The sequence below is a fragment of the Anopheles cruzii genome, chromosome 2 (assembly GCF_943734635.1).
Source record: "Anopheles cruzii chromosome 2, idAnoCruzAS_RS32_06, whole genome shotgun sequence".
NCBI lineage: Eukaryota > Metazoa > Arthropoda > Insecta > Diptera > Culicidae > Anopheles > Anopheles cruzii.
In genome coordinates, this window is record NC_069144.1 from 31364336 (window position 1) to 31382692 (window position 18357).

The following is an 18357-nucleotide window of genomic DNA, read 5'->3' on the forward strand; positions in this document are numbered from 1 at the left end:
TGGTAAACGGCATCGAGCCCCGGGACGGTCGCTAAAGTCAATTAAAACTTATGGCCGCCGACAAAATCTACCAACGCAATCTAATTCATGCCGGAAGGACTGGTAATGCTCTGCCGTGTAGTTTTCTGGGAGGGGTCGAGAATGAAGCGCGCCGTCGACCTGTGAAGCGGTGGAGGTTACCTCCGTCATCTCCTGGCTCGGTTCCGCACAGCATAGTGGAGAAACTTTAAAAACAATTACTAACGAACTGGTAGAATCAATGTGTATCAGTTCGTTTGCCAGACTACTACACCATTCGTTTTTGACAGCCACTGTCACGTTGCACGTGATTCGTGTAGCCACAACAGACCAAGGAATTGTGCTTAGTTATTATAGATTCGCGCAAACGGATGAATACTAGTAACTAGTCATTTTACACACCCCTCCAGTTGATAGAGCATTCGGTAACACTCGTCGTTGTCACGTCATTTAATGAAATCAAGTCATTTTACTTAAATAGCTTGCATAGCTTGCATAGCTTTATTACAACTGACCTAGCTTGACAATTACTAGAAAAATACATAAAAAGCTATACATCTGAACCTTTTAACGATTTGTTGGAACTTTGAAATACATTTGCGGTTCGAAACATTCTGTCCGTTTTTCGGTATAATATGTGTTTCTTAGTAATAATTTGCTCTAACCAATGACAACCCACCTCACTACTTAATTTGAGCCAATGAACAGATGTTTAGTTTCAAGGAAAGCTACTTAATTATAAGCGTTTACGAGAATAGGGTTTTTATAAATATTTGTGAAGTTTCATCAAAGGATAGCTATTTAGTACAACTAACAATTTGAATACATTAGGTTTATTCGGAGATTCAGTCCCCAAAGAGACTAGGGATCCTTTACCGTTTCATTTTCTTAGCTAAATGGGTTTTCACTTTAATTTATTCCATCCTTCCCAGCAGCTAGCATGTATTTTGGGTAAACGTACAACAAAGTTTGTCAAAATGCAACATTCGTTTCTTGTGGTGATGTCTCAAATATGAAAAATCAGTAATTTTGCATAGGAAAGGATAACGTAAATCCGTTGGATAAATAAATTGGTTTTCTACTCTCGTACAATAAACTATACTATTCTATTGACTTGAAATACAAAAATCAAGTGAAGTGATCAATTATTCAAACATTCATTCTGGTTGCCTTATTCGGTGTCATTGACAGTTATAACCACCGTTGATCCAACATTTTTTATCGAACAGAATTAATGAGCAATGAACTTTAGTAACAAAACTAAATTTCTATAATGTTTAACTCGTAACCCTTTGAAAAAACTTCAAATCTTACACAATTACACAGAATTCTAGCTTTTGGCATGAAATCGTCAATATGCATCCACAAATATTAAAATATATTTAATTCTGAATTGATGTGGAGGTAAGGTTTTCAAATAAATATTCAAATAACACTAATATGGTTTTTGTTGACTGTGAATGTACCATTATTATCCCTGGACAAACAACCAACTTCATTACAAAGTACCAAAAGCGAAAGTTTCAATCGCATTGTCCTCTTCTTTTTGCCACCTTCATAATAACATTCAACGCCTTCTCAAATACTTTTGCAGCAATCCTTTTTAATTTAAGACCTTATTCACTTGGCTTTGCCGTCACTTTTAGTGGCCGATCTCAGACGGAAAGCAAGTGTGAATAATCTTCATCCTGAGGGCTTTCGCAAATTCTCCCTGACCTCAATGCTCAAGGGAAACACATTATAATTCCCGCTGAGAGAGATTTATTCAATTGTCGTGGAAAAGCGACAATGCTTTTAACGGACCTACTGCACAAAGAATGCTTTCCTTCCTGCCTTCGATGGACACTTTCTCGAGCTAAGACGAGCAAACATCCTTGGGCACCGGAGGCTTGCCACTGCTCGATGGCCTGTTTGATTCAAGGATCATTGAGTCAACAGTGCACCGGCAATACGAGGGCAATAAAACCATGTGCTTTTTCTTGTTCACGTCCCTATCAGATGCCTGGCGTTGTGGTGAGCTTCTCTTTTCTTACTTTGGAATGCTTTCGCCACAATCTGGTGATTTCACTCGACAGGGAACTACCCTTCGCCCCAGGCAGTTTACAAACAGTAAAAGAAGCGGAAGTGATTTTCAAAATTATCCATCAACAAAACAATTTCTCGCTTCCGGTTTCCGCTTCACCACAGCAAGGAGCTTATCATCCACCATGGACGATAACTCATGAAAAAGTGATTGCATAGACTGTTCGTATAATAACTTTGGAGCAAATTCCTGCAATATGAATTCGTAAGCTAAAAGGAAACACAAAGTGAGAAATTTAATATCAATCTAGAATTGGGCGATATACATGTTAGCGCCCCAGGAAGATGTGGAAACATATTTTTAAAATAAGACAATTTTAAAGACATTTAAAAACCCCCTGAGGCCATCCATTTCCCTCCCAACGATTTCTGCCGACACGTATTCATTCCAAAACCGCTCCAGCCACTTGTTGGAAGTTCCCCATCTTCCACACTCACCGAAAGTAATAAAACTCGATGCGAAAGATAAGTACGACGGACTTTGCCGAATTTCGCGTCCCTTGGTATCGTTTCATGTCGTAGCTGAGCGCAACGGAGAATAAAAGTAATAAAAGTCACCCATCGACCGAAAGCAGGCTATGAAAAATACACAACGTACAGGATATGAATTGGATCTAAGAAAAAGTATGCTACACACTAAGATCCAGCATGCCGGCAGGTGGGATTCGAAAGCTGTAGAAAATGGATATTTTCTGTTTTTTGCTCTTTCTAGCTTCCCTGTTGGTTCCCCTAACTTTTGGATCAATTTGAAGAATGAAAGTTCTCAGAACCACCCAAAATTATGACTTCGCCCTGATAGTGGATTATTTATGGTCAATGAACATTTTAGTGCGCTATTCGTAGTTTCATTGTTAGACTGCATCTTTCGAAAAGAAAACGGTTAAATGGTGAAGTGCCAAGGATATTGCGAGAACTTAGTAAAGCCTGATGGCTGCCGTTTAAAAGTCAATATTTTTTCATACGTTTTAAACGATTTATCAAAATTGCGTAACATCAACAACAACCACATCATAAAAATCAACTGTAGAAAACTAAGAATAACGGTTGTAAATAAGAAACGGCACTGTGGCAGCCTACTGTCCTGTTGTTGTCCTACTGTTACCATTGGGTATTTTTAGATATGCAAAACAGACAGCACCGAGATTGAACATTGAGAAATCTTCTATGTACGGGGTTACCACCACCCTCTGCTCTGCTTATGTTGAGAAAAGCGCGATATCATTTCACTAATTCGTTCAACGTTAGCAATGCCCCGTTGGTCCCATTGGCGTTTGAAAGACGTTTTTTATTCATAACGCCCAAAATTCCTTCCATTTTTCGCTGACGCTGCCATTGCGGATCCAGCATAACCTAACCCAAGCGAGTGTTGAAATCTCACACATACCTTTGGCGCAAGAAATTATGTACATCACAAATTCCATTCCATATCCGGAACGGGAGCCGGCACGGATGGCACTATCATACTGGCGCTCAAGCAATGCATGGAAATTTGCCAGACCGTCGACAAGCGTGATAGACATTATCGTGACACACGATCTCGAACGCGAAGGTTGGCTGGAAAACTGTCCACGGTTAGTATTAGAAACGCTCTCCCCAGAGGCGAAGGCTAACGTACTGTGCCACGGCACCTTCGTAAAGTATTTGTCATAATTTCCCATGACAGATTACCTTCCTGGGTCGTTCGTGGCGTTGGTAGCAACAGCGCCTGACACGGGCCTGGCACAAAGCAGGCAGGCAGACCGCACCGGCAGCAGGCTGATGAGCTTGAAGTTTTCAGAAATACGTACGAATGCTTATGTCGAACACATGTTTCGTGCCATTCGGCATACCGATTCAGTAAGCAATCGAATTCATTACTGATACGAAAATACTGCATAATGTTCGACTTTGCGGTGTGCGAAAATTGCTTGGCCAAACGGAAGGTCTGTGTCAATTTATGTGGAAAATTGTCTTCGCTGGATTAACACCCAAGTATTTTCTGCTTGTCACCATTCGGGGTACAACATCTGACATCTCTGAAATGGTTGTGTGTATGTAAATGTTTATTAAAGTATGTAAATGTTTATTACACAAAATACCAACGATTCCAACAATGTTTTTAAACTATAATACGAAAGATCTGTTGCATCAGCTTAGGAGTTTCTACGAACACTCAGGTCTATATTTTACGTATACTAGGGGTGTGCATTGAGAATCGGAATGTTAAAAAGATGGCTGTACCTGCCGATTGGGACTTCCCAGTTTTGCTGTTCATTCATCATTACCTTGTTTTGACATCAGGTAAATGAGTCCAGGTCGAAAAAAAATATATTTCGGTTTGCAACCCATCATTTAAAGGGTTAAACTATGCCAACTTTTGTGCCTGAAAATGACGTTTTGCGGGGATTATTATTTTTCTGCTCCTCTTGAAGAAAGCTGCTTCGGAATCGCACCAAATGCTTGTCGGGACTTGTGTTTGGAAGATCGCAGTGCTTTAAGTGGTTTAAAAAACTTCAAAATGGCGATTTTGACTTAACAAAAAAAAGCGTCAAAGGACTCCAAAAAACGGACTTTCTGATGGGACCAGAAAGATGTGTTGTTTCACAAGCTCCTAAAACCTGATGGAAACGTTAATTCCGATCGCTACTGACAACAAATGCTCAATTTGAACCATGCATTGATCGAAAAACGACCAAAATGCAATTCTAGTGGGTTGCAATGGGGGCGCCTGGTGGCCCGTGGAATCAAGCACCAGGCGCACCAAAAAGCCAAACTGTTTGAGGATACTATCAAATCACTTGGATGGGAGTTGCTATCCCTCCCCGCGTTATTCACCAGACTTGGTTCTTTCCGAATATCATTCATTTTCATCGATGGGATACGTATTGGCTGAGCAGCCCTTCGTTTTTCTACGAGGAAGTCGAAATGGGATGACTAATTAATTTACTTAAAAAGTCGAAGAATTCTTTCGTCTGGGAATCCATGATTTAGCAGAGAGATAGGACAAATGTATAGCTAGCGGTGGCACATACTTTGAATAAAAAAGAAAATCGCATTAAAATTTTATAAACATTTTTTTGTGATTCCGGCATTCCGATTCTCAATGCACACCCCTAGTAGAAGCATTCCGCTTGCAAAGGCCGCCTAGAGTCGACCCCAATCAAATTGTTAGGTACAGTACGATCTTCTGAAGATTCAGATTTGTAGTAGCAATCACACGGAATGATCCATCGCCGCTTCCTATGAAAGTTGAATTATATTGTCGTATTTTTGTTGTTCAAAGCTAAGCTAAGCCACCGAAGAATATCAACATCGAAGTCAAATAATTTATATCTTTATTTACAGAAAGACTTTATGTGCACAATGTGATTCGAGAGTCTGTTTTATGTTGATTCCAAAGCGAGTGGCTTTGAAAACTATCAAAACCAGAATCCTGCGTTTATCGAAGAGGCTAATCAGAGTATTGCTGTGGCAACTCACGATGAAGCCCAAGGCACTAAATAAGCGTTGCATGGACCGATTCTCCGTACGCTCTTCACCCGCTACGGTTTGGTCGGTATATGGCACGGACAGACCTGGGCTGCACAGTTAAACCCTTCCGAGTAAGAAATATGATTGTGTTCGTCGACGTTGGAAATGATGCTTTCCCCTTTAACGGGGGCTACGGGAAAGATATATTTTGAAAGGAGCGTACTGCCTTCCGAATCATCACTTATGTATAAGATAGCTCAATTTATATTCTATCAAACGCAAACGGTGGAAGCGAAAGAAAATATAGTAAACGCTGTAGTCGGAGCGTTATCCCTTGCGTGGATTGAAAATGAAAATCGAAGAACGTGAGCCATGAACGAAACACAGCCTGGAACCTGGAATTGGTTCATCCTCGTTAAGAACCATCGACCAATCAATCAGGTTTCTCGGCTTTGCTTCCTATCGCGACAGTTTGTGGCGGAAAAACTTGACGCAGTGCTTGGGGACGAAATTGGGAACGGTGAAAATCAATTAAAATGGCTCGGTTGCGCACAGACGTAGCAATTTTGGTGGTAGAACCCATTCAAGGCTCGCTTAAATGGACCCGATCCGAGGCTGCGATTGCGAAACGAGGCCTTCACTTAGAGGCGATTTTCTTTTAATATCCTTCAATTCTATTTCGGACACTTGACGCCGGTACTCGGAACGCTGGAATCCACGGATGTTTTGGTTACGGAGAAATTTACAGTCCAGACGGGACCGATTTTTATCGATAAGTTGAAAGTCCTTGTGTATATGGAAAATAAATTACATTTCAGATTGATGGCTGTTGAAGGTGATGCGATATTCCAGTGTCAACAGCGCATTTTAGATGGTCGTCAATTTGTGAAATATGGTTCTAAATTAACGCAAAAGGAACACTGGTGGCAACCAAAAAAGTGAACCTTATTTTTTCTCGGTTTTCTTTCTTTATAACTGCTACCCGCGGCGCTCCTATCGATTGACCAGCAGAACGTTGCGTTATGCTTCCTACATCGTCAACAATAATGATAATGTTTCGGAAAGCAATCAGCCAAATTGTATGCTTCCCTGGCAAGGCGAACAGAACTTGCTGTGTTGCATGAATTAATTATCCGTCAACCAACGGAGGCGGAGCCGGTGATATCGATGGTAAACAGGTGCGCCGAACCTGTGTACCACGGGAATAAAGATGTTCGTTTCCGTTTGCCGTGATATTTATCATAAGTATTGAGCCGGACAGTTCAACGGCAGTATTGGAAACCGGCTTTTAAAACGTACGAAGAGAATTAAACATACGAAGTATTGTATCAAATGTTTTCATTAGAGAAATGTGATTAACAGGAAAAAGGTTTTCTACAAGTATTTTGAATGACTGTAAAGGGGGGACTGTAACCCGTTAATTAAGCCATTGCATGAGAAATAAACGGTGAGCTCATGTTAATTTGATCATGAAGTTCATCAACATTTTCTGCGCATTCGCCAACTTCACTCTCCAATAGGTTACTTTATGTGGTCACTGATGTTTAACATCCAAATCTGGAAGTTTCCTTTTGTTTCGACTTCGCTTGGGCATAAGAACCGAGCTCATCCACCGAGGGCTTGCGCGGTAAAAGATTCCTCAAGTTAACTTTGGAAAGTAATTCTCTTAGCGTAGCATGAAGCAAGCGAGAAAAACTGTTCTTCGTTCTCGCCTCGACGCGCGCTCGCGGTAAGAAGTGTGGTAACTTTAGAAAAGGCATCGGACCAACTTTACGAACATGCTGACGTAACGCAACAATCCATTAAGAGAAAAAAGAAACATTTACAATTGCAAACTGCTGCGCCCAAGGGTGGGCGATTAATTACTTTGTTGAATTTACGGTTTTTCTGTTGAATTTCTTACATAAATAAAAGGAATGTAAAAATTGTTGGAATCATCTAAAGCGTTGACATAGACATTCCTTCCGCCAACGTGCCTTCCGCCGGACATGGTGAAACTTGATTGGAATTCTCAGGCATTTAGGTATGGTTCCGGCCAAAGTATCCTAAGTATCGAAACGCCGCATGAATGAATGATTCAATATATTTTGCACGAAAGCTAACACGAGCACCAGCGTATACAGGGATTACTGTAAATATGCTTGTTGTTCCATTTACCGTTACGGGAATATAAATTTCGGATTGTTCTTCGACAGGCACTGCAGCATCGCGTACGCAGCGTCGCAGTTATTTTTGATACCATCGGCCACGTTCCGGCAAACATCTAACGCATTCCGCATCGGTTCCGCCAGCTCGTCCGGCATGATCGTATCGATCTGCTTCATGGACGCATCATAGTTGAGCTTTCCTTTTTTCATCTACAAATAAGCGACAAAGAAAATGCATTCAATCGACATTGCTCTCTTCCTGTTGCGGTACGCTCCGTGCGGAATAGTGCATAACGCACCGTTTGCATCATTTCCATGACGCAATTGACGTAACACTTAAGCTCCTTAACGTCCACGAACTTGGACTCGCGAAGCCCGTCCACCAGCTCCGCGGCAACCTTCGTTTTGCCCAGGCAAACGCTTCGTATCATTTCACCCGACTTCATCATCTGTTCGACCGTCGCTTTCTACCAGTTCAAATGGAACGAGAGAGAAAAAGAAAAACCCGGAAACCATACATCAAACTTGCGGTCCGAAGTAAATCGTTCCATTTAGTGGGCGTCCTCGACGGTGGGCAAATTATTACCCCTTCCGCTGGTGACGGTTCGTGGAGCACGAGCAGCACCAGTATCAAACAGCGCAGCGCTAGCCCCGGGAACAGAGAAACGCTTTCCAGCCCAAGCCCAGCCCTGCGCGCCATGGTGCAGACTCTAAATGAGGTTGATCCTGTTTCACACTTCGCTTTGCACTTTCCACTGGCCCGACACCGAAAGAAAATATTTACTGCTCCAAACTCCGGTCCCGGAATCGATTGCAAAGTGGCACCGTCCCGAAGGGGAAGCGCCTCACCTTAGTACAATCGTGCAACTAATACGGGCTTAATCCATTATTGATGCCACTTTTATAGGCAGCTTTTCACACCACAACCGGAACTGCTCCGAATCTCGGAAAGCGTAGAAAACGGTATTGCAATCGACTACGCTTTTTATCGATATTAGGTCGAATTTGTTCAAGATTCATAGACGAGTTTGTCAAACTTATAATCTAACCCTACGTTACGTGAACTCTGTTCTCCTGTGGAGTTATTTGCAATCACTGAGCTGTAATAGTTAAATTCTTAAGAATGCCATTTTTAGACGAAACCAACCGGCCGCTAGGAGGATTATTGATGCAAAAATGTACACTGTCATCGATTGACGCTACACTGCCCAACGCAACGGAGACGTTTATGCAAACGCTTATACAAATTATAGTGCGTTAGGCGGTGCCCAACCTACCCTAGTGCTAGTGGCTGGCACCGCAATGACTGTATTTTATTTGCATACTCAAACGCAAAACATTTTCATCCGGTGTGTGACCGTCGGTTGGTAGGAAGGAAAGTGGAAGACATATGAGCGACACTTTCCGGAAGAAAACTGTCCAGTCAGCCACCTGCCGGCAAACTACAATCGGCCTAGAAAATTGATTGATGATCAAGTTCTATATTGGCTATAGTTTTTTCTTGTAGAGGTGCAAACGGTGTGACATCCGCTCAGCTTCACAGTTGAGATTGTATAATTTGATTGATTTAGTGTTTATCCTATTTTGCTGTTTTCAACAAATAGGCAGCCAAAGTTTGCGATCATCACTTTGATATTACTTTAACGGTATACTGGTACCTAGTATTGCTGCGTAGCGAACAAAACATATTCATTATGTGACAGTCAAAAGCCATCAAACATTTTAACTAATGTATTACATTAGGCGTTGTGTACAGAATAATTGCTCGACATTGAAAAATAAAAGAAATCGTCTCTACCAACAATCAATTCGTAGATAATCCTAATGGCAGACGAAAAACCAACGACATAATGTGTCCAAAAACCAATAGACGTCAAGCTCGAGGAAAGATTGTTCGAAACGTTGTTTGCGCAGTAAACTTTGCCTCAATTTACCAAGTTAATCCGCCAGCCGATTATGCCGTTTTTGCGAGCGTATTGAAAGCAGGGCGAGCATTTGTATTGTGACAGTTTCCGTGCGAAAAGCAAACCTTAAATATTCAAACGGCTTTAAGAAGCCAAGCCCAATCGTCCCAAAGGCGGTTTCCTCAAATCGTCGCCGACCAAAAGACAATTTTGGTTGTCGTCGTTCCACGTTCCACGTTCGGCTTTATCAGCTTTGCGGAACATCGAGACCACAACACTGGGGGGAAAAAAACTGACAACTGCGACAAACACGTCCTTGAAGACATAAATGGCATCCGGCGAATCTCGGCATGCGAGCTTCGCCAAACCCCGCGTAGCAGCCGTGACTCTTGGACCGTTGGAGAGAAACGCTGCTACGTGCCTGGTGGAGCGACACAGGAGCGACCAAAACGAAACCACAACAACAACTTTTCCACGAACCCTTCATCCTTCATGTGACGCATCGCCGCCATATCTTTGGAAACATATCAAATATTTCAACACTATAAAACAGAAATAAAATTGAATTTATCACAGCGTGAATATGATTACTTCGACGGAAGACCAGTAAACAGGCAGCTGAACGGAGTGCGTTCGGTGAAAAGGTCGGATTCCGAGGGCGTGAAACATGGCAAGCAATCTCAGGTTGGGTCCTACAGCGATTTGCTGCCATCTTTAGCACTCACCTGTTACCGGCCAGTAACGAATTGCAGATGGACCGTGGTAAGATGTTCGTTCGTTTGGAACATTGAGCCGGGAACGACACGAAGCGTGCTGAAAGCGTTCCTTGGGCCGGTGAAGTATCTTCCAAAATGCACATAATGTTATTGACGATGCATCCAAGTGTGACAATACGAGTGGTATTGTAGCCTATGCTATGATCTATAAAAACAATCATTGTAATGATACACTTTCCTTCCCTTTGAAACTTGGATCATTTTTCAGAAAGCTAATAGTAGTAACATTTAAACAACTTTAGCAATATATTCGTAAGCCGACGGCACGCCAAAACAGGATCTTCTGAAGAAAGTTTCCAGTTGTCAATCGACGTTCACAGACCAGTTCAGAGAAATTTCAAGCTGTTTAATTGAATATTTAAAGCAAACTCAAATCGATGGATGAATAACATTTTCAAGTGCGCCATGAACAGGATTACAGATTGATTTGGGCTGAACTAATAACAGCGGAGTGTAAACAACTGTTCGAACAAAACTGCCGCAAGTCACGCAAGAACAAAACACCGAAGAAAATAAAACCCCAAGCCCACGTCTGTTTCAAATAGTACAACTATGCTTCTTCACATTGCTGATGAATTCCGTATTTCATATGGCTGCCGTGCAATTGGTACTTAGGTAGCTGTTTTAGATGAGCTCATTTTTCCATTTTGTTTCGTTCCACTTTCTCTATTGTTTTGCAGGAATGTTCCATCTTTGTGTTCGAAAAACGGACGGCCGAAAAGCTGCACAAACCGAAACGGAAAGAGACGGTTACGGAAATTTTACGAGCCTCCGTGAAGCAGCTGGAAAGGTTTCGACATCCGAAGGTACCGTCGGCTCTGCATCCGGCGCAAAAGCTGTTGCGTTAAATTGATGGCCTTTCTCGTGTGTACGTCTTTGTACATTCCACTTCCACAGATCCTACAGATCATGCACACCGTGGAGGAAAGCTCGGAGACCCTGTCTTTCGCCACCGAGCCCATCATTGCCAGCTTGGCCAACATCCTCGCCTACCACGTAAGTATTGGGGGGGTGGTCAGGTACCCACCCGACGGAGCACACCTTGCGCGGACCTACAACAAAAGACAGCCCCGTGAAATGAGACAATCAAAGGCCTTGTGCGCGAACTGTAGCCAATTAACAAGGAAATGGTCCCAACTCAACTACCAGCCGCGTGGTGGTAACACTTTTCATAATTAAACTGCTGCTCCCGGGCGCTGTATCTATTTTGAATTGTAACTAACCCCTGTACCGGAGAAGAAGCTGGTACGACTATTTCCGACACTGTCAGCGTGTGCCCTCCGGAATCCCACTATAAGCCGAGCACTTCGAGAGTTGTGCGGGAGCCTTGGAAACTACCGGCAAAGGACAATTTATCTTTTGTATTTATTTTAACTGACTCCTCGACCCACTCCAGCCCTCAGGGATGATCAAATGGGAGTTTGTGCACTAAATTCTAGCCGACCAATGTGACCGACAACGTCCAATGCGCTCTCGAATGCGGAGCTTTTCGGAGAAGCCGGAACCGGTAAACAGAAGCGAAAACTTACTCCACTCCATCTTTACACTCCATTAGCGTTGGCATCGGCGAGACCCTGCGGCGAATCGGAATGATCAACAGTGGCCCCCCCCCGGAACCGTAATCCCGGGGCTTGGCGATTATCCTGTGCGAGCACCCATCCGCGGCCACTCGCTCGTATAATGAAGCTAATGAACGGAGAATAGATAGATTGCTTACCCCAGCCGCGGGCTCGTACCTTGGGTTTTTCCTTCTACACGCCTAGCGAAGGTAAACAGGCAACGCGCAACGACTTTGTTGGCGAGTAACATGGTGACGACTCGCGATGGCAGTGTTTGCCATCCGAACCGTAAGCCGTTCGCAAGCCCGTGGCGTTTTTCTGTCAACCCACCGTGAATTTCCTCCGTGTTTTGTAGTGCTCCGTAGTCGACCTGAGGGTGAAAGGTGAAAAAACCGAAATGTCACATTTGGTCCAACTCCGACGTTGGCAAATATTGCCAAAGTTAAGAAATGTAGCTCGCGGAATATTTGCTTGTTCTCAAAACATGTTTATCTGTGGAAAGTTAGACCATGATTGGCACCAGTTCTACAACCAGTTTTGGTAGAAGCAACAGATTTTCACTATTTACTATTGTGTTAGTAAATACGAAACAATTGTTTTATTTCAAAAGCTTTTCTGTTGATAAACCTCAAGTGTAGTTTCCTTTGCAGTCGCTTTTTGGTGTAAAAGTGCTACAGGAAAAGCTCTCTGTATTTGCTTCGGTTGACGAAACATTCGATACCAACACACAACGTACGTATAGGTATTAGTTTACTTGCGAACTAGAATGAACATTTGGTCGTCGTATTGCAGCCATTTGCTGAACGGCAGAGAAAACTTTACCAATAAGTTGGCACATAAAACATAATAAAGCTCTTTAATTATATTGGGAAATCATGTTTAAATCCATCAGCTTGAAACTTTCGCACTGCGGTTTTCCTTTCTCTAAATACGCTCACAGAGGACTCAGTTTGCACACGATATCCAGATGAACGACCACCACGGCAACGCAACCCGGTAACGCACGAATTCCCCAAGTGCATGCATGTAGCAGGTTCATTAATTTTTATACCCTTCCGGTTCGTGCGTAGCTTACTCAGTACTCTGGTGCCACCCCTTTCTGAACGAAAGCGATCCTTGCAGTTCGCTCGATTACTCAACCCAACAGAGGCTGGTCGTAATAAATTCCACACATTTTAGTGCGTCACAGGTTCGGTGCTCTACTTATTGTAATTGATAATTGGTAGTCCGATTTTCAAACCTGTCTTCAATAGCAGCTAGCCAGCCAGCATGGCCAGCTTTGAAAAGCCGCTTAGCGAAATATCATTTAACAAATCATTAGGGCTTTAATCGCAGGCATCAACCACATCAAACTTTTAGAGGCTCCTTCGCGGTCCTATCTTACGCATACGTCCCTTATGACAGAACTATGCCTTACCAGCATCGTGTCACATTTAAAGAATGTATATGATCCAAGAATTATGTGTGCATTGAAGCACTTCCGATTTTTTCTTACGTATCAGCCCAGAGTGGTGCATTATTCTCGTCTTGGCTGTCCAACTTCTGCTTCGGTTCAACTTTGTCCAGCAGATCCGGTGTGTAACTCCCAGATGCAACCTATGCGTTACCTGCCATTGTCAAAGCAAATATCTTCATTTCCGATGGGACACGCACATTGTCCATTGTCTGCGCTTTTGTGCAAACCTAAGTTGCTCCTTTCAAAGCTTTTATTATTTTTTCATAACTCTCTACTTCACGTTTTCTTACGGCAAGTTTACATTCGCCGTGAAGAGAAATGTGCAGCGTTGAGCTATGATTGTGCTCATCCACACTGGCTTTTGTGTCGAAGTGTGTCTTCGTTCCCTTTAGTCACACGCCAGGTTTCTTCGTTCCCATTTTATTGGTTTTGTTGCCAGCGTAAAAGCTCTCCCAGCTACGCAGCCGACTAATGCCGTTTGTCCGGAGCACTTTTTCACCGCCTGACCCGTCTCACGCGCGGCTCGCCATACCCGAAGTACTTTCATGAAAATGATACTTTTCGCCTTGCCTTCACGTGGCAAAGGTACTCATGGTTGGTATAACGACGTACTGTAGCGTGGTTAAAGCATGAACGTTGAGCACCACTCGGCTGACGTTCGCCTCTCGATGGCACGCGACGCACTTGTCGGATAGGTATGTTTCCATCGTGCACCTGCACTCTGCAGTGTAGAGGTCGTGGTGCAAATTACCTGCTCGTCCATGAAGAAAGGTTTGTAGCCGCCGAGTCTGCCGCGACCACGTTGAACGGTCCACGCTACGGAGGATTACTTAAGGCTTCGGGTCCCACCATGCATTAGACGCTGTGAGGAGCATCATCCCGGTTAACCCGCGCCGGATAGGGAAAGGTCCGGAGAAGGTGGTGGAAGGTCATTTGATGTTACAACAGCAGGCCCACAGTGTTTTCACAGTGCGAGACACTCTGGACTTTCTGAATGGCTTACAGGATCTTGACGGAAGGCGTCAAGATCGACAGCTGGGTTAAGTCTAGATAGACGGCCCAGCGGAACCTCGGCATGGCAGGTGCGAGTGGTAATGAATTTTTAAAGTCGTCGCCACCACCGATTTGCCCGCAGTCCGCGTACGGCAGGATTACACTGATGCAAGCGCATACCACGGTGCGATAGATATGCTAATGCGCTTTTATTCGCAGTACTGCGACACGAAGGAAAAAGAATGTTCATTGCGAAAAGCCAGCCAACCAACGGTGCGAGAGCTGTTCGGCAAGACCATGTGGCGTCTCCGTGAACGACACATGCTCATGGCATGTGAAGGGCTGTTCTGATGTCATTAAAAATTTAAAATTCGTTTGATGTGCTTGATTGCTCAATTCAGGGCTAAACAAGACGACATGAAGTTGTAGCCGTGATAGCTGATCACATTCTGATGTAGCGCCTGACGACAGCGACGCCTTGTTTAATAATATATAAAAGATTCTAGTTCAAATATTTGCAAGTGTCAGTTTATTTTCGTAAGGTTGGTTAATCTGATGTGTGATATAGCAATTCGATAAGATAATAACGCTAATGGTTTAGTCTACACCATTCGAAATTTTCTTTGTGTAAATTCATATTCATCCGATCCGATGCTTATGGCATAAACCTGTATTCAGCTTGTATTGTACAAGATTTGGATTTTACGTACTGCAAAATTGTGACCTTTTTCATTACGCCAACATGTTAAATGTTTAAATATACCACTTTCTTTAAGTTTAAGTACCACTCTACCACTGACCACAAATATTCAAAGAACCACAAATATTATTGAACCACATAATTTTAACAAGTTTTTAGATTCTCGTGCTATGTGCGGTGTTCTCGAATCCGTTACGATGTGTTGCAAAACCTCAAATTGCAACATCTGTATGTTTTTTGATTTAAAAATAGAAACCACAATCCTGCTAAACCACCACAACTTTCAATCTGGTGATCGAAGTGCGCTGCCACCAACATTTTAACCACAAAATCTACCATCAAATTTGTCACCGGTGAACGTTCTCGGGTTTCTTGGAGCGACTACGGCCAACGGACCCCCTGCTCACCGTTTTATGGTGACAATTAGTGGTATGCCCACAGCGTCCAGAACGACTTGGCTGACCGCTTCTTCCAAACACAACTATAAGCAATCGATTGACCGATAAAGATTGGGATGAGATGTTTGACAAATTGTACGCTATTTCCATCGCCTGCCGGTTTTAGAGCAAGTGATGTGACACATCGGACCAGCTCACCCGCACTGCATGTGGTACATCATTATGGAAGAATTTATGTTCGAAAGATCTCCCTGACGCCATTGTCGCCACAATCCTGATCGTTATCGACTACTCTAAACGACCGTTACCATCATCAACAGGGCCGCCAGTGGGCTGTTGGATGAAACGAAGTCCACATTGTAAGGCATCAGGCAAAAACCGCCAGACCTGAACAGCATTCTTCAGCGAACACCCAACAGCGAACTCAAGTTATCGAACAATAAACCCCCGGTCATTGGAAACTAAAGTTCGGCAGCCCTTGTACCGAACACTTGATATCGAGAAAATGTAGAATGGCTGTTAAAATACAAAAAAAATCATCCACAACATAACTAACACCAATACCGGCATTCGGAACCAGCCGCAATGATCCCAAATTTTCGGTGATTGTTTGCCAAAAAGTTTTCATCCGTCCGCGCAAACCAAAAACACAGCTGGAGGTTGTGTTTCGTGTCCTGCTGGGTACAATCTCGTCAACACTTGTTATTGCGAAAACCTAACGCACCGTGTGGCCTAATAGTGAATTTAGCCCGATTACAGCTACATCATCTACACAATCAAAGCTTCACAAGGAGTGTTTCCTTTTCTGCTTCTGTCACTTTCTCTTCCGGCGTACTCGTTTGAGCAGGAGGCAGGAGGGATAATTACGGGCCCACCGATCACCGGAGCTTCCGGGCAGCACTGCCCAAACAGCATGTCCGCCAATCGACCAGCCCATGCGAAGGAATACACCTTTCTGGACATCGAATTGAAATACGGAATCCTCCAGGTATGTACATCTTTCTTGTCCTTCCCCATCGCTGTAGACTGTTTGCGTCATCCTTTTTCTCCTCTAATACCCCGTCAATGAAGGATGACGATTTGTTATCCAAGTTGCCTTGGGCGGCGAAGAATATTGGACCGTTGTATGAGCGGATTCCTATTCGGCTAGCGAAAGGGTCTCGCAAGTCTTTTCAAACCAGCAACGATTCGTGAAAACGGCCCTTCGTTTTTCAGACTACGGACAAGAATTCCGGACCGTATCACAATTTCATTCATCTGTGACGATGAAATATGCCAGGGTGGCCTGTTGTAACGGTCAACAGGAAGAACTAATTCCCAATTTGCTATCGGCAGCAAAGTACGAACGTCTGTGTCTAGAGGCAGAGAAGTCGATTTCTTTCGCGGAGTCTTAAAAACCTAATATGGTCTTAAGATTTCCCTGTTCCCGAGTACATCAAGTTCTATCGTTGGATTCTGCTATCACAAATCGATGGTCCGCATTCGCAGAAGTTCACAAACAATAACGATTTAGATCATTATTTTTGACAATGTCAGCAAAAAACTGATGCCGATAATTGTTTGCTTTATCAGCAGATGGACAGGGTGAAATATCGCTTTCCAATAACATTTTTCTCGAATCCACAAAACTTCCCGATGTTCCATACAGCTTTCGATGAAAATTGAACTGTTACTAACGACGAACACTCCCCAATTGCTCCACGGTGGTTGAGCCACGAGGCGGATTCCTTGATATGTGAAACACGTCTCGCACTGAGCTTCGCCATAAGTTCATCAAGACATATTTTAGATCGGTACCGGTATTTCTTGTCGTTGCTGTTCCGTGTAACACGTAACATTCGTGTAAAATAATGACGATAAGTTTGGGTCCCAGTAATGTGTTATTTTTTTTTAGTATAATAGAGTGGTTACTTGACAAACTCAGAGAAAATAGTTGAAACTTCACTGTGCGAAATGAACATCATAAAACTTACTTTTTGGCGTGACAATAAAATAGTCACCGAGCTCGAATACCTTTAATATCTTCACGGCACGGAAATACACTTCAGAATTCAATTATTGGTTGAAAAATCTGAAACTACCCGATTGAAACATGACAATTTTCTTCAATACACGAATATAGCAAAACGACTCGGTATGTTTTCTGTTTTCTCTCTCTCTCTTATGTAACGGACTGTTCAAAGGCAATGTTCACAAGAAACAATCTTCACCGTCCACAATGATAGCTTTGATCCGTCAAAACAACGTTTTCCTTTGATCTACCTAAGCCACATCTAGTAGTTTCTCTGTGACTATTCAACATGATTGTCGCACATTTATTTCACTTACTTCCACAGATTACCGAAGCGCTATCGTTTCTTCATTACTCGGGCCAAGTTATACACAAAAACGTGTGTCCTTCGTCAATCCTAATCACCAAGAAAGGCACTTGGAAGCTGGCCGGTTTTGAGTTTACCGAACGCATCAACGAAACCGACGCCACCGATCCAGTACCTTGTCAACCGTGGTCATCCCGAGCCTCGAAGCTGGTTCAGCCGAATCTAGACTACATGGGTAATGTGCAGGTTAAAGTTACGGCAAGTTCAGCGGTCCTGTAACTTTCGTTTTCTAACCCAACGCCCGAAATATAGCGCCCGAAATTCAAATCAACAGCAGCTGCAGCATACTGAGTGATATGTTCTCTCTTGGAATGGTCGTATGTTCCATTTTCAACCACGGCCGCTCGTTAATACAGTCTGGAAACTCTCCATCGGCATACATCAAGCAGATGGAACTGGTAGGTATCTCATGCACCGTATCGTACATTCAATACCTGTATCGTACCTGTTTTCGGCAATCAATACTAAGGATTCTCTCCGTTGGTTACTAGTCCTC

At 43.3% G+C, this 18357-nt stretch overlaps 2 protein-coding genes across 2 annotated transcripts in view; one reads left to right on the forward strand and one right to left on the reverse strand.

Annotated features, from left to right (window-relative positions):
- LOC128268277 (SCY1-like protein 2) overlaps positions 1-18357 on the forward strand; it is a 48205-nt gene that overhangs the window by 2585 nt on the left and 27263 nt on the right. Inside the window, exons 2-6 of the mRNA XM_053005326.1 lie at positions 11058-11183; positions 11275-11373; positions 16331-16471; positions 17820-18036; positions 18114-18259. Coding sequence (XP_052861286.1) covers positions 11058-11183; positions 11275-11373; positions 16331-16471; positions 17820-18036; positions 18114-18259 — 729 coding nt within the window. The remainder of the gene's footprint in view (positions 1-11057; positions 11184-11274; positions 11374-16330; positions 16472-17819; positions 18037-18113; positions 18260-18357) is intronic.
- Positions 7696-8500, reverse strand: LOC128268278 (general odorant-binding protein 72-like). Its single transcript, XM_053005328.1, has 3 exons — positions 8284-8500; positions 7997-8164; positions 7696-7907 (listed from the first exon to the last, which is right to left on the reverse strand). The coding sequence occupies exons 1-3, from the start codon at positions 8395-8397 to the stop codon at positions 7710-7712; spliced, it is 480 nt and encodes a 159-aa protein (XP_052861288.1). The 5' UTR covers positions 8398-8500; the 3' UTR covers positions 7696-7709.

Coding starts and splice junctions, on each gene's coding strand:
- LOC128268278 (XM_053005328.1), bottom strand. CDS start 8,397: ATGGCGCGCAGGGCTGGGCTTGGGCTGGAAAGCGTTTCTCTGTTCCCG. Junction 8,165..8,283: donor AACCGTCACCAGCGGAAGGG/GTAATAATTTGC, acceptor TTGAACTGGTAG/AAAGCGACGGTCGAACAGAT. Junction 7,908..7,996: donor TCATGGAAATGATGCAAACG/GTGCGTTATGCA, acceptor GCTTATTTGTAG/ATGAAAAAAGGAAAGCTCAA.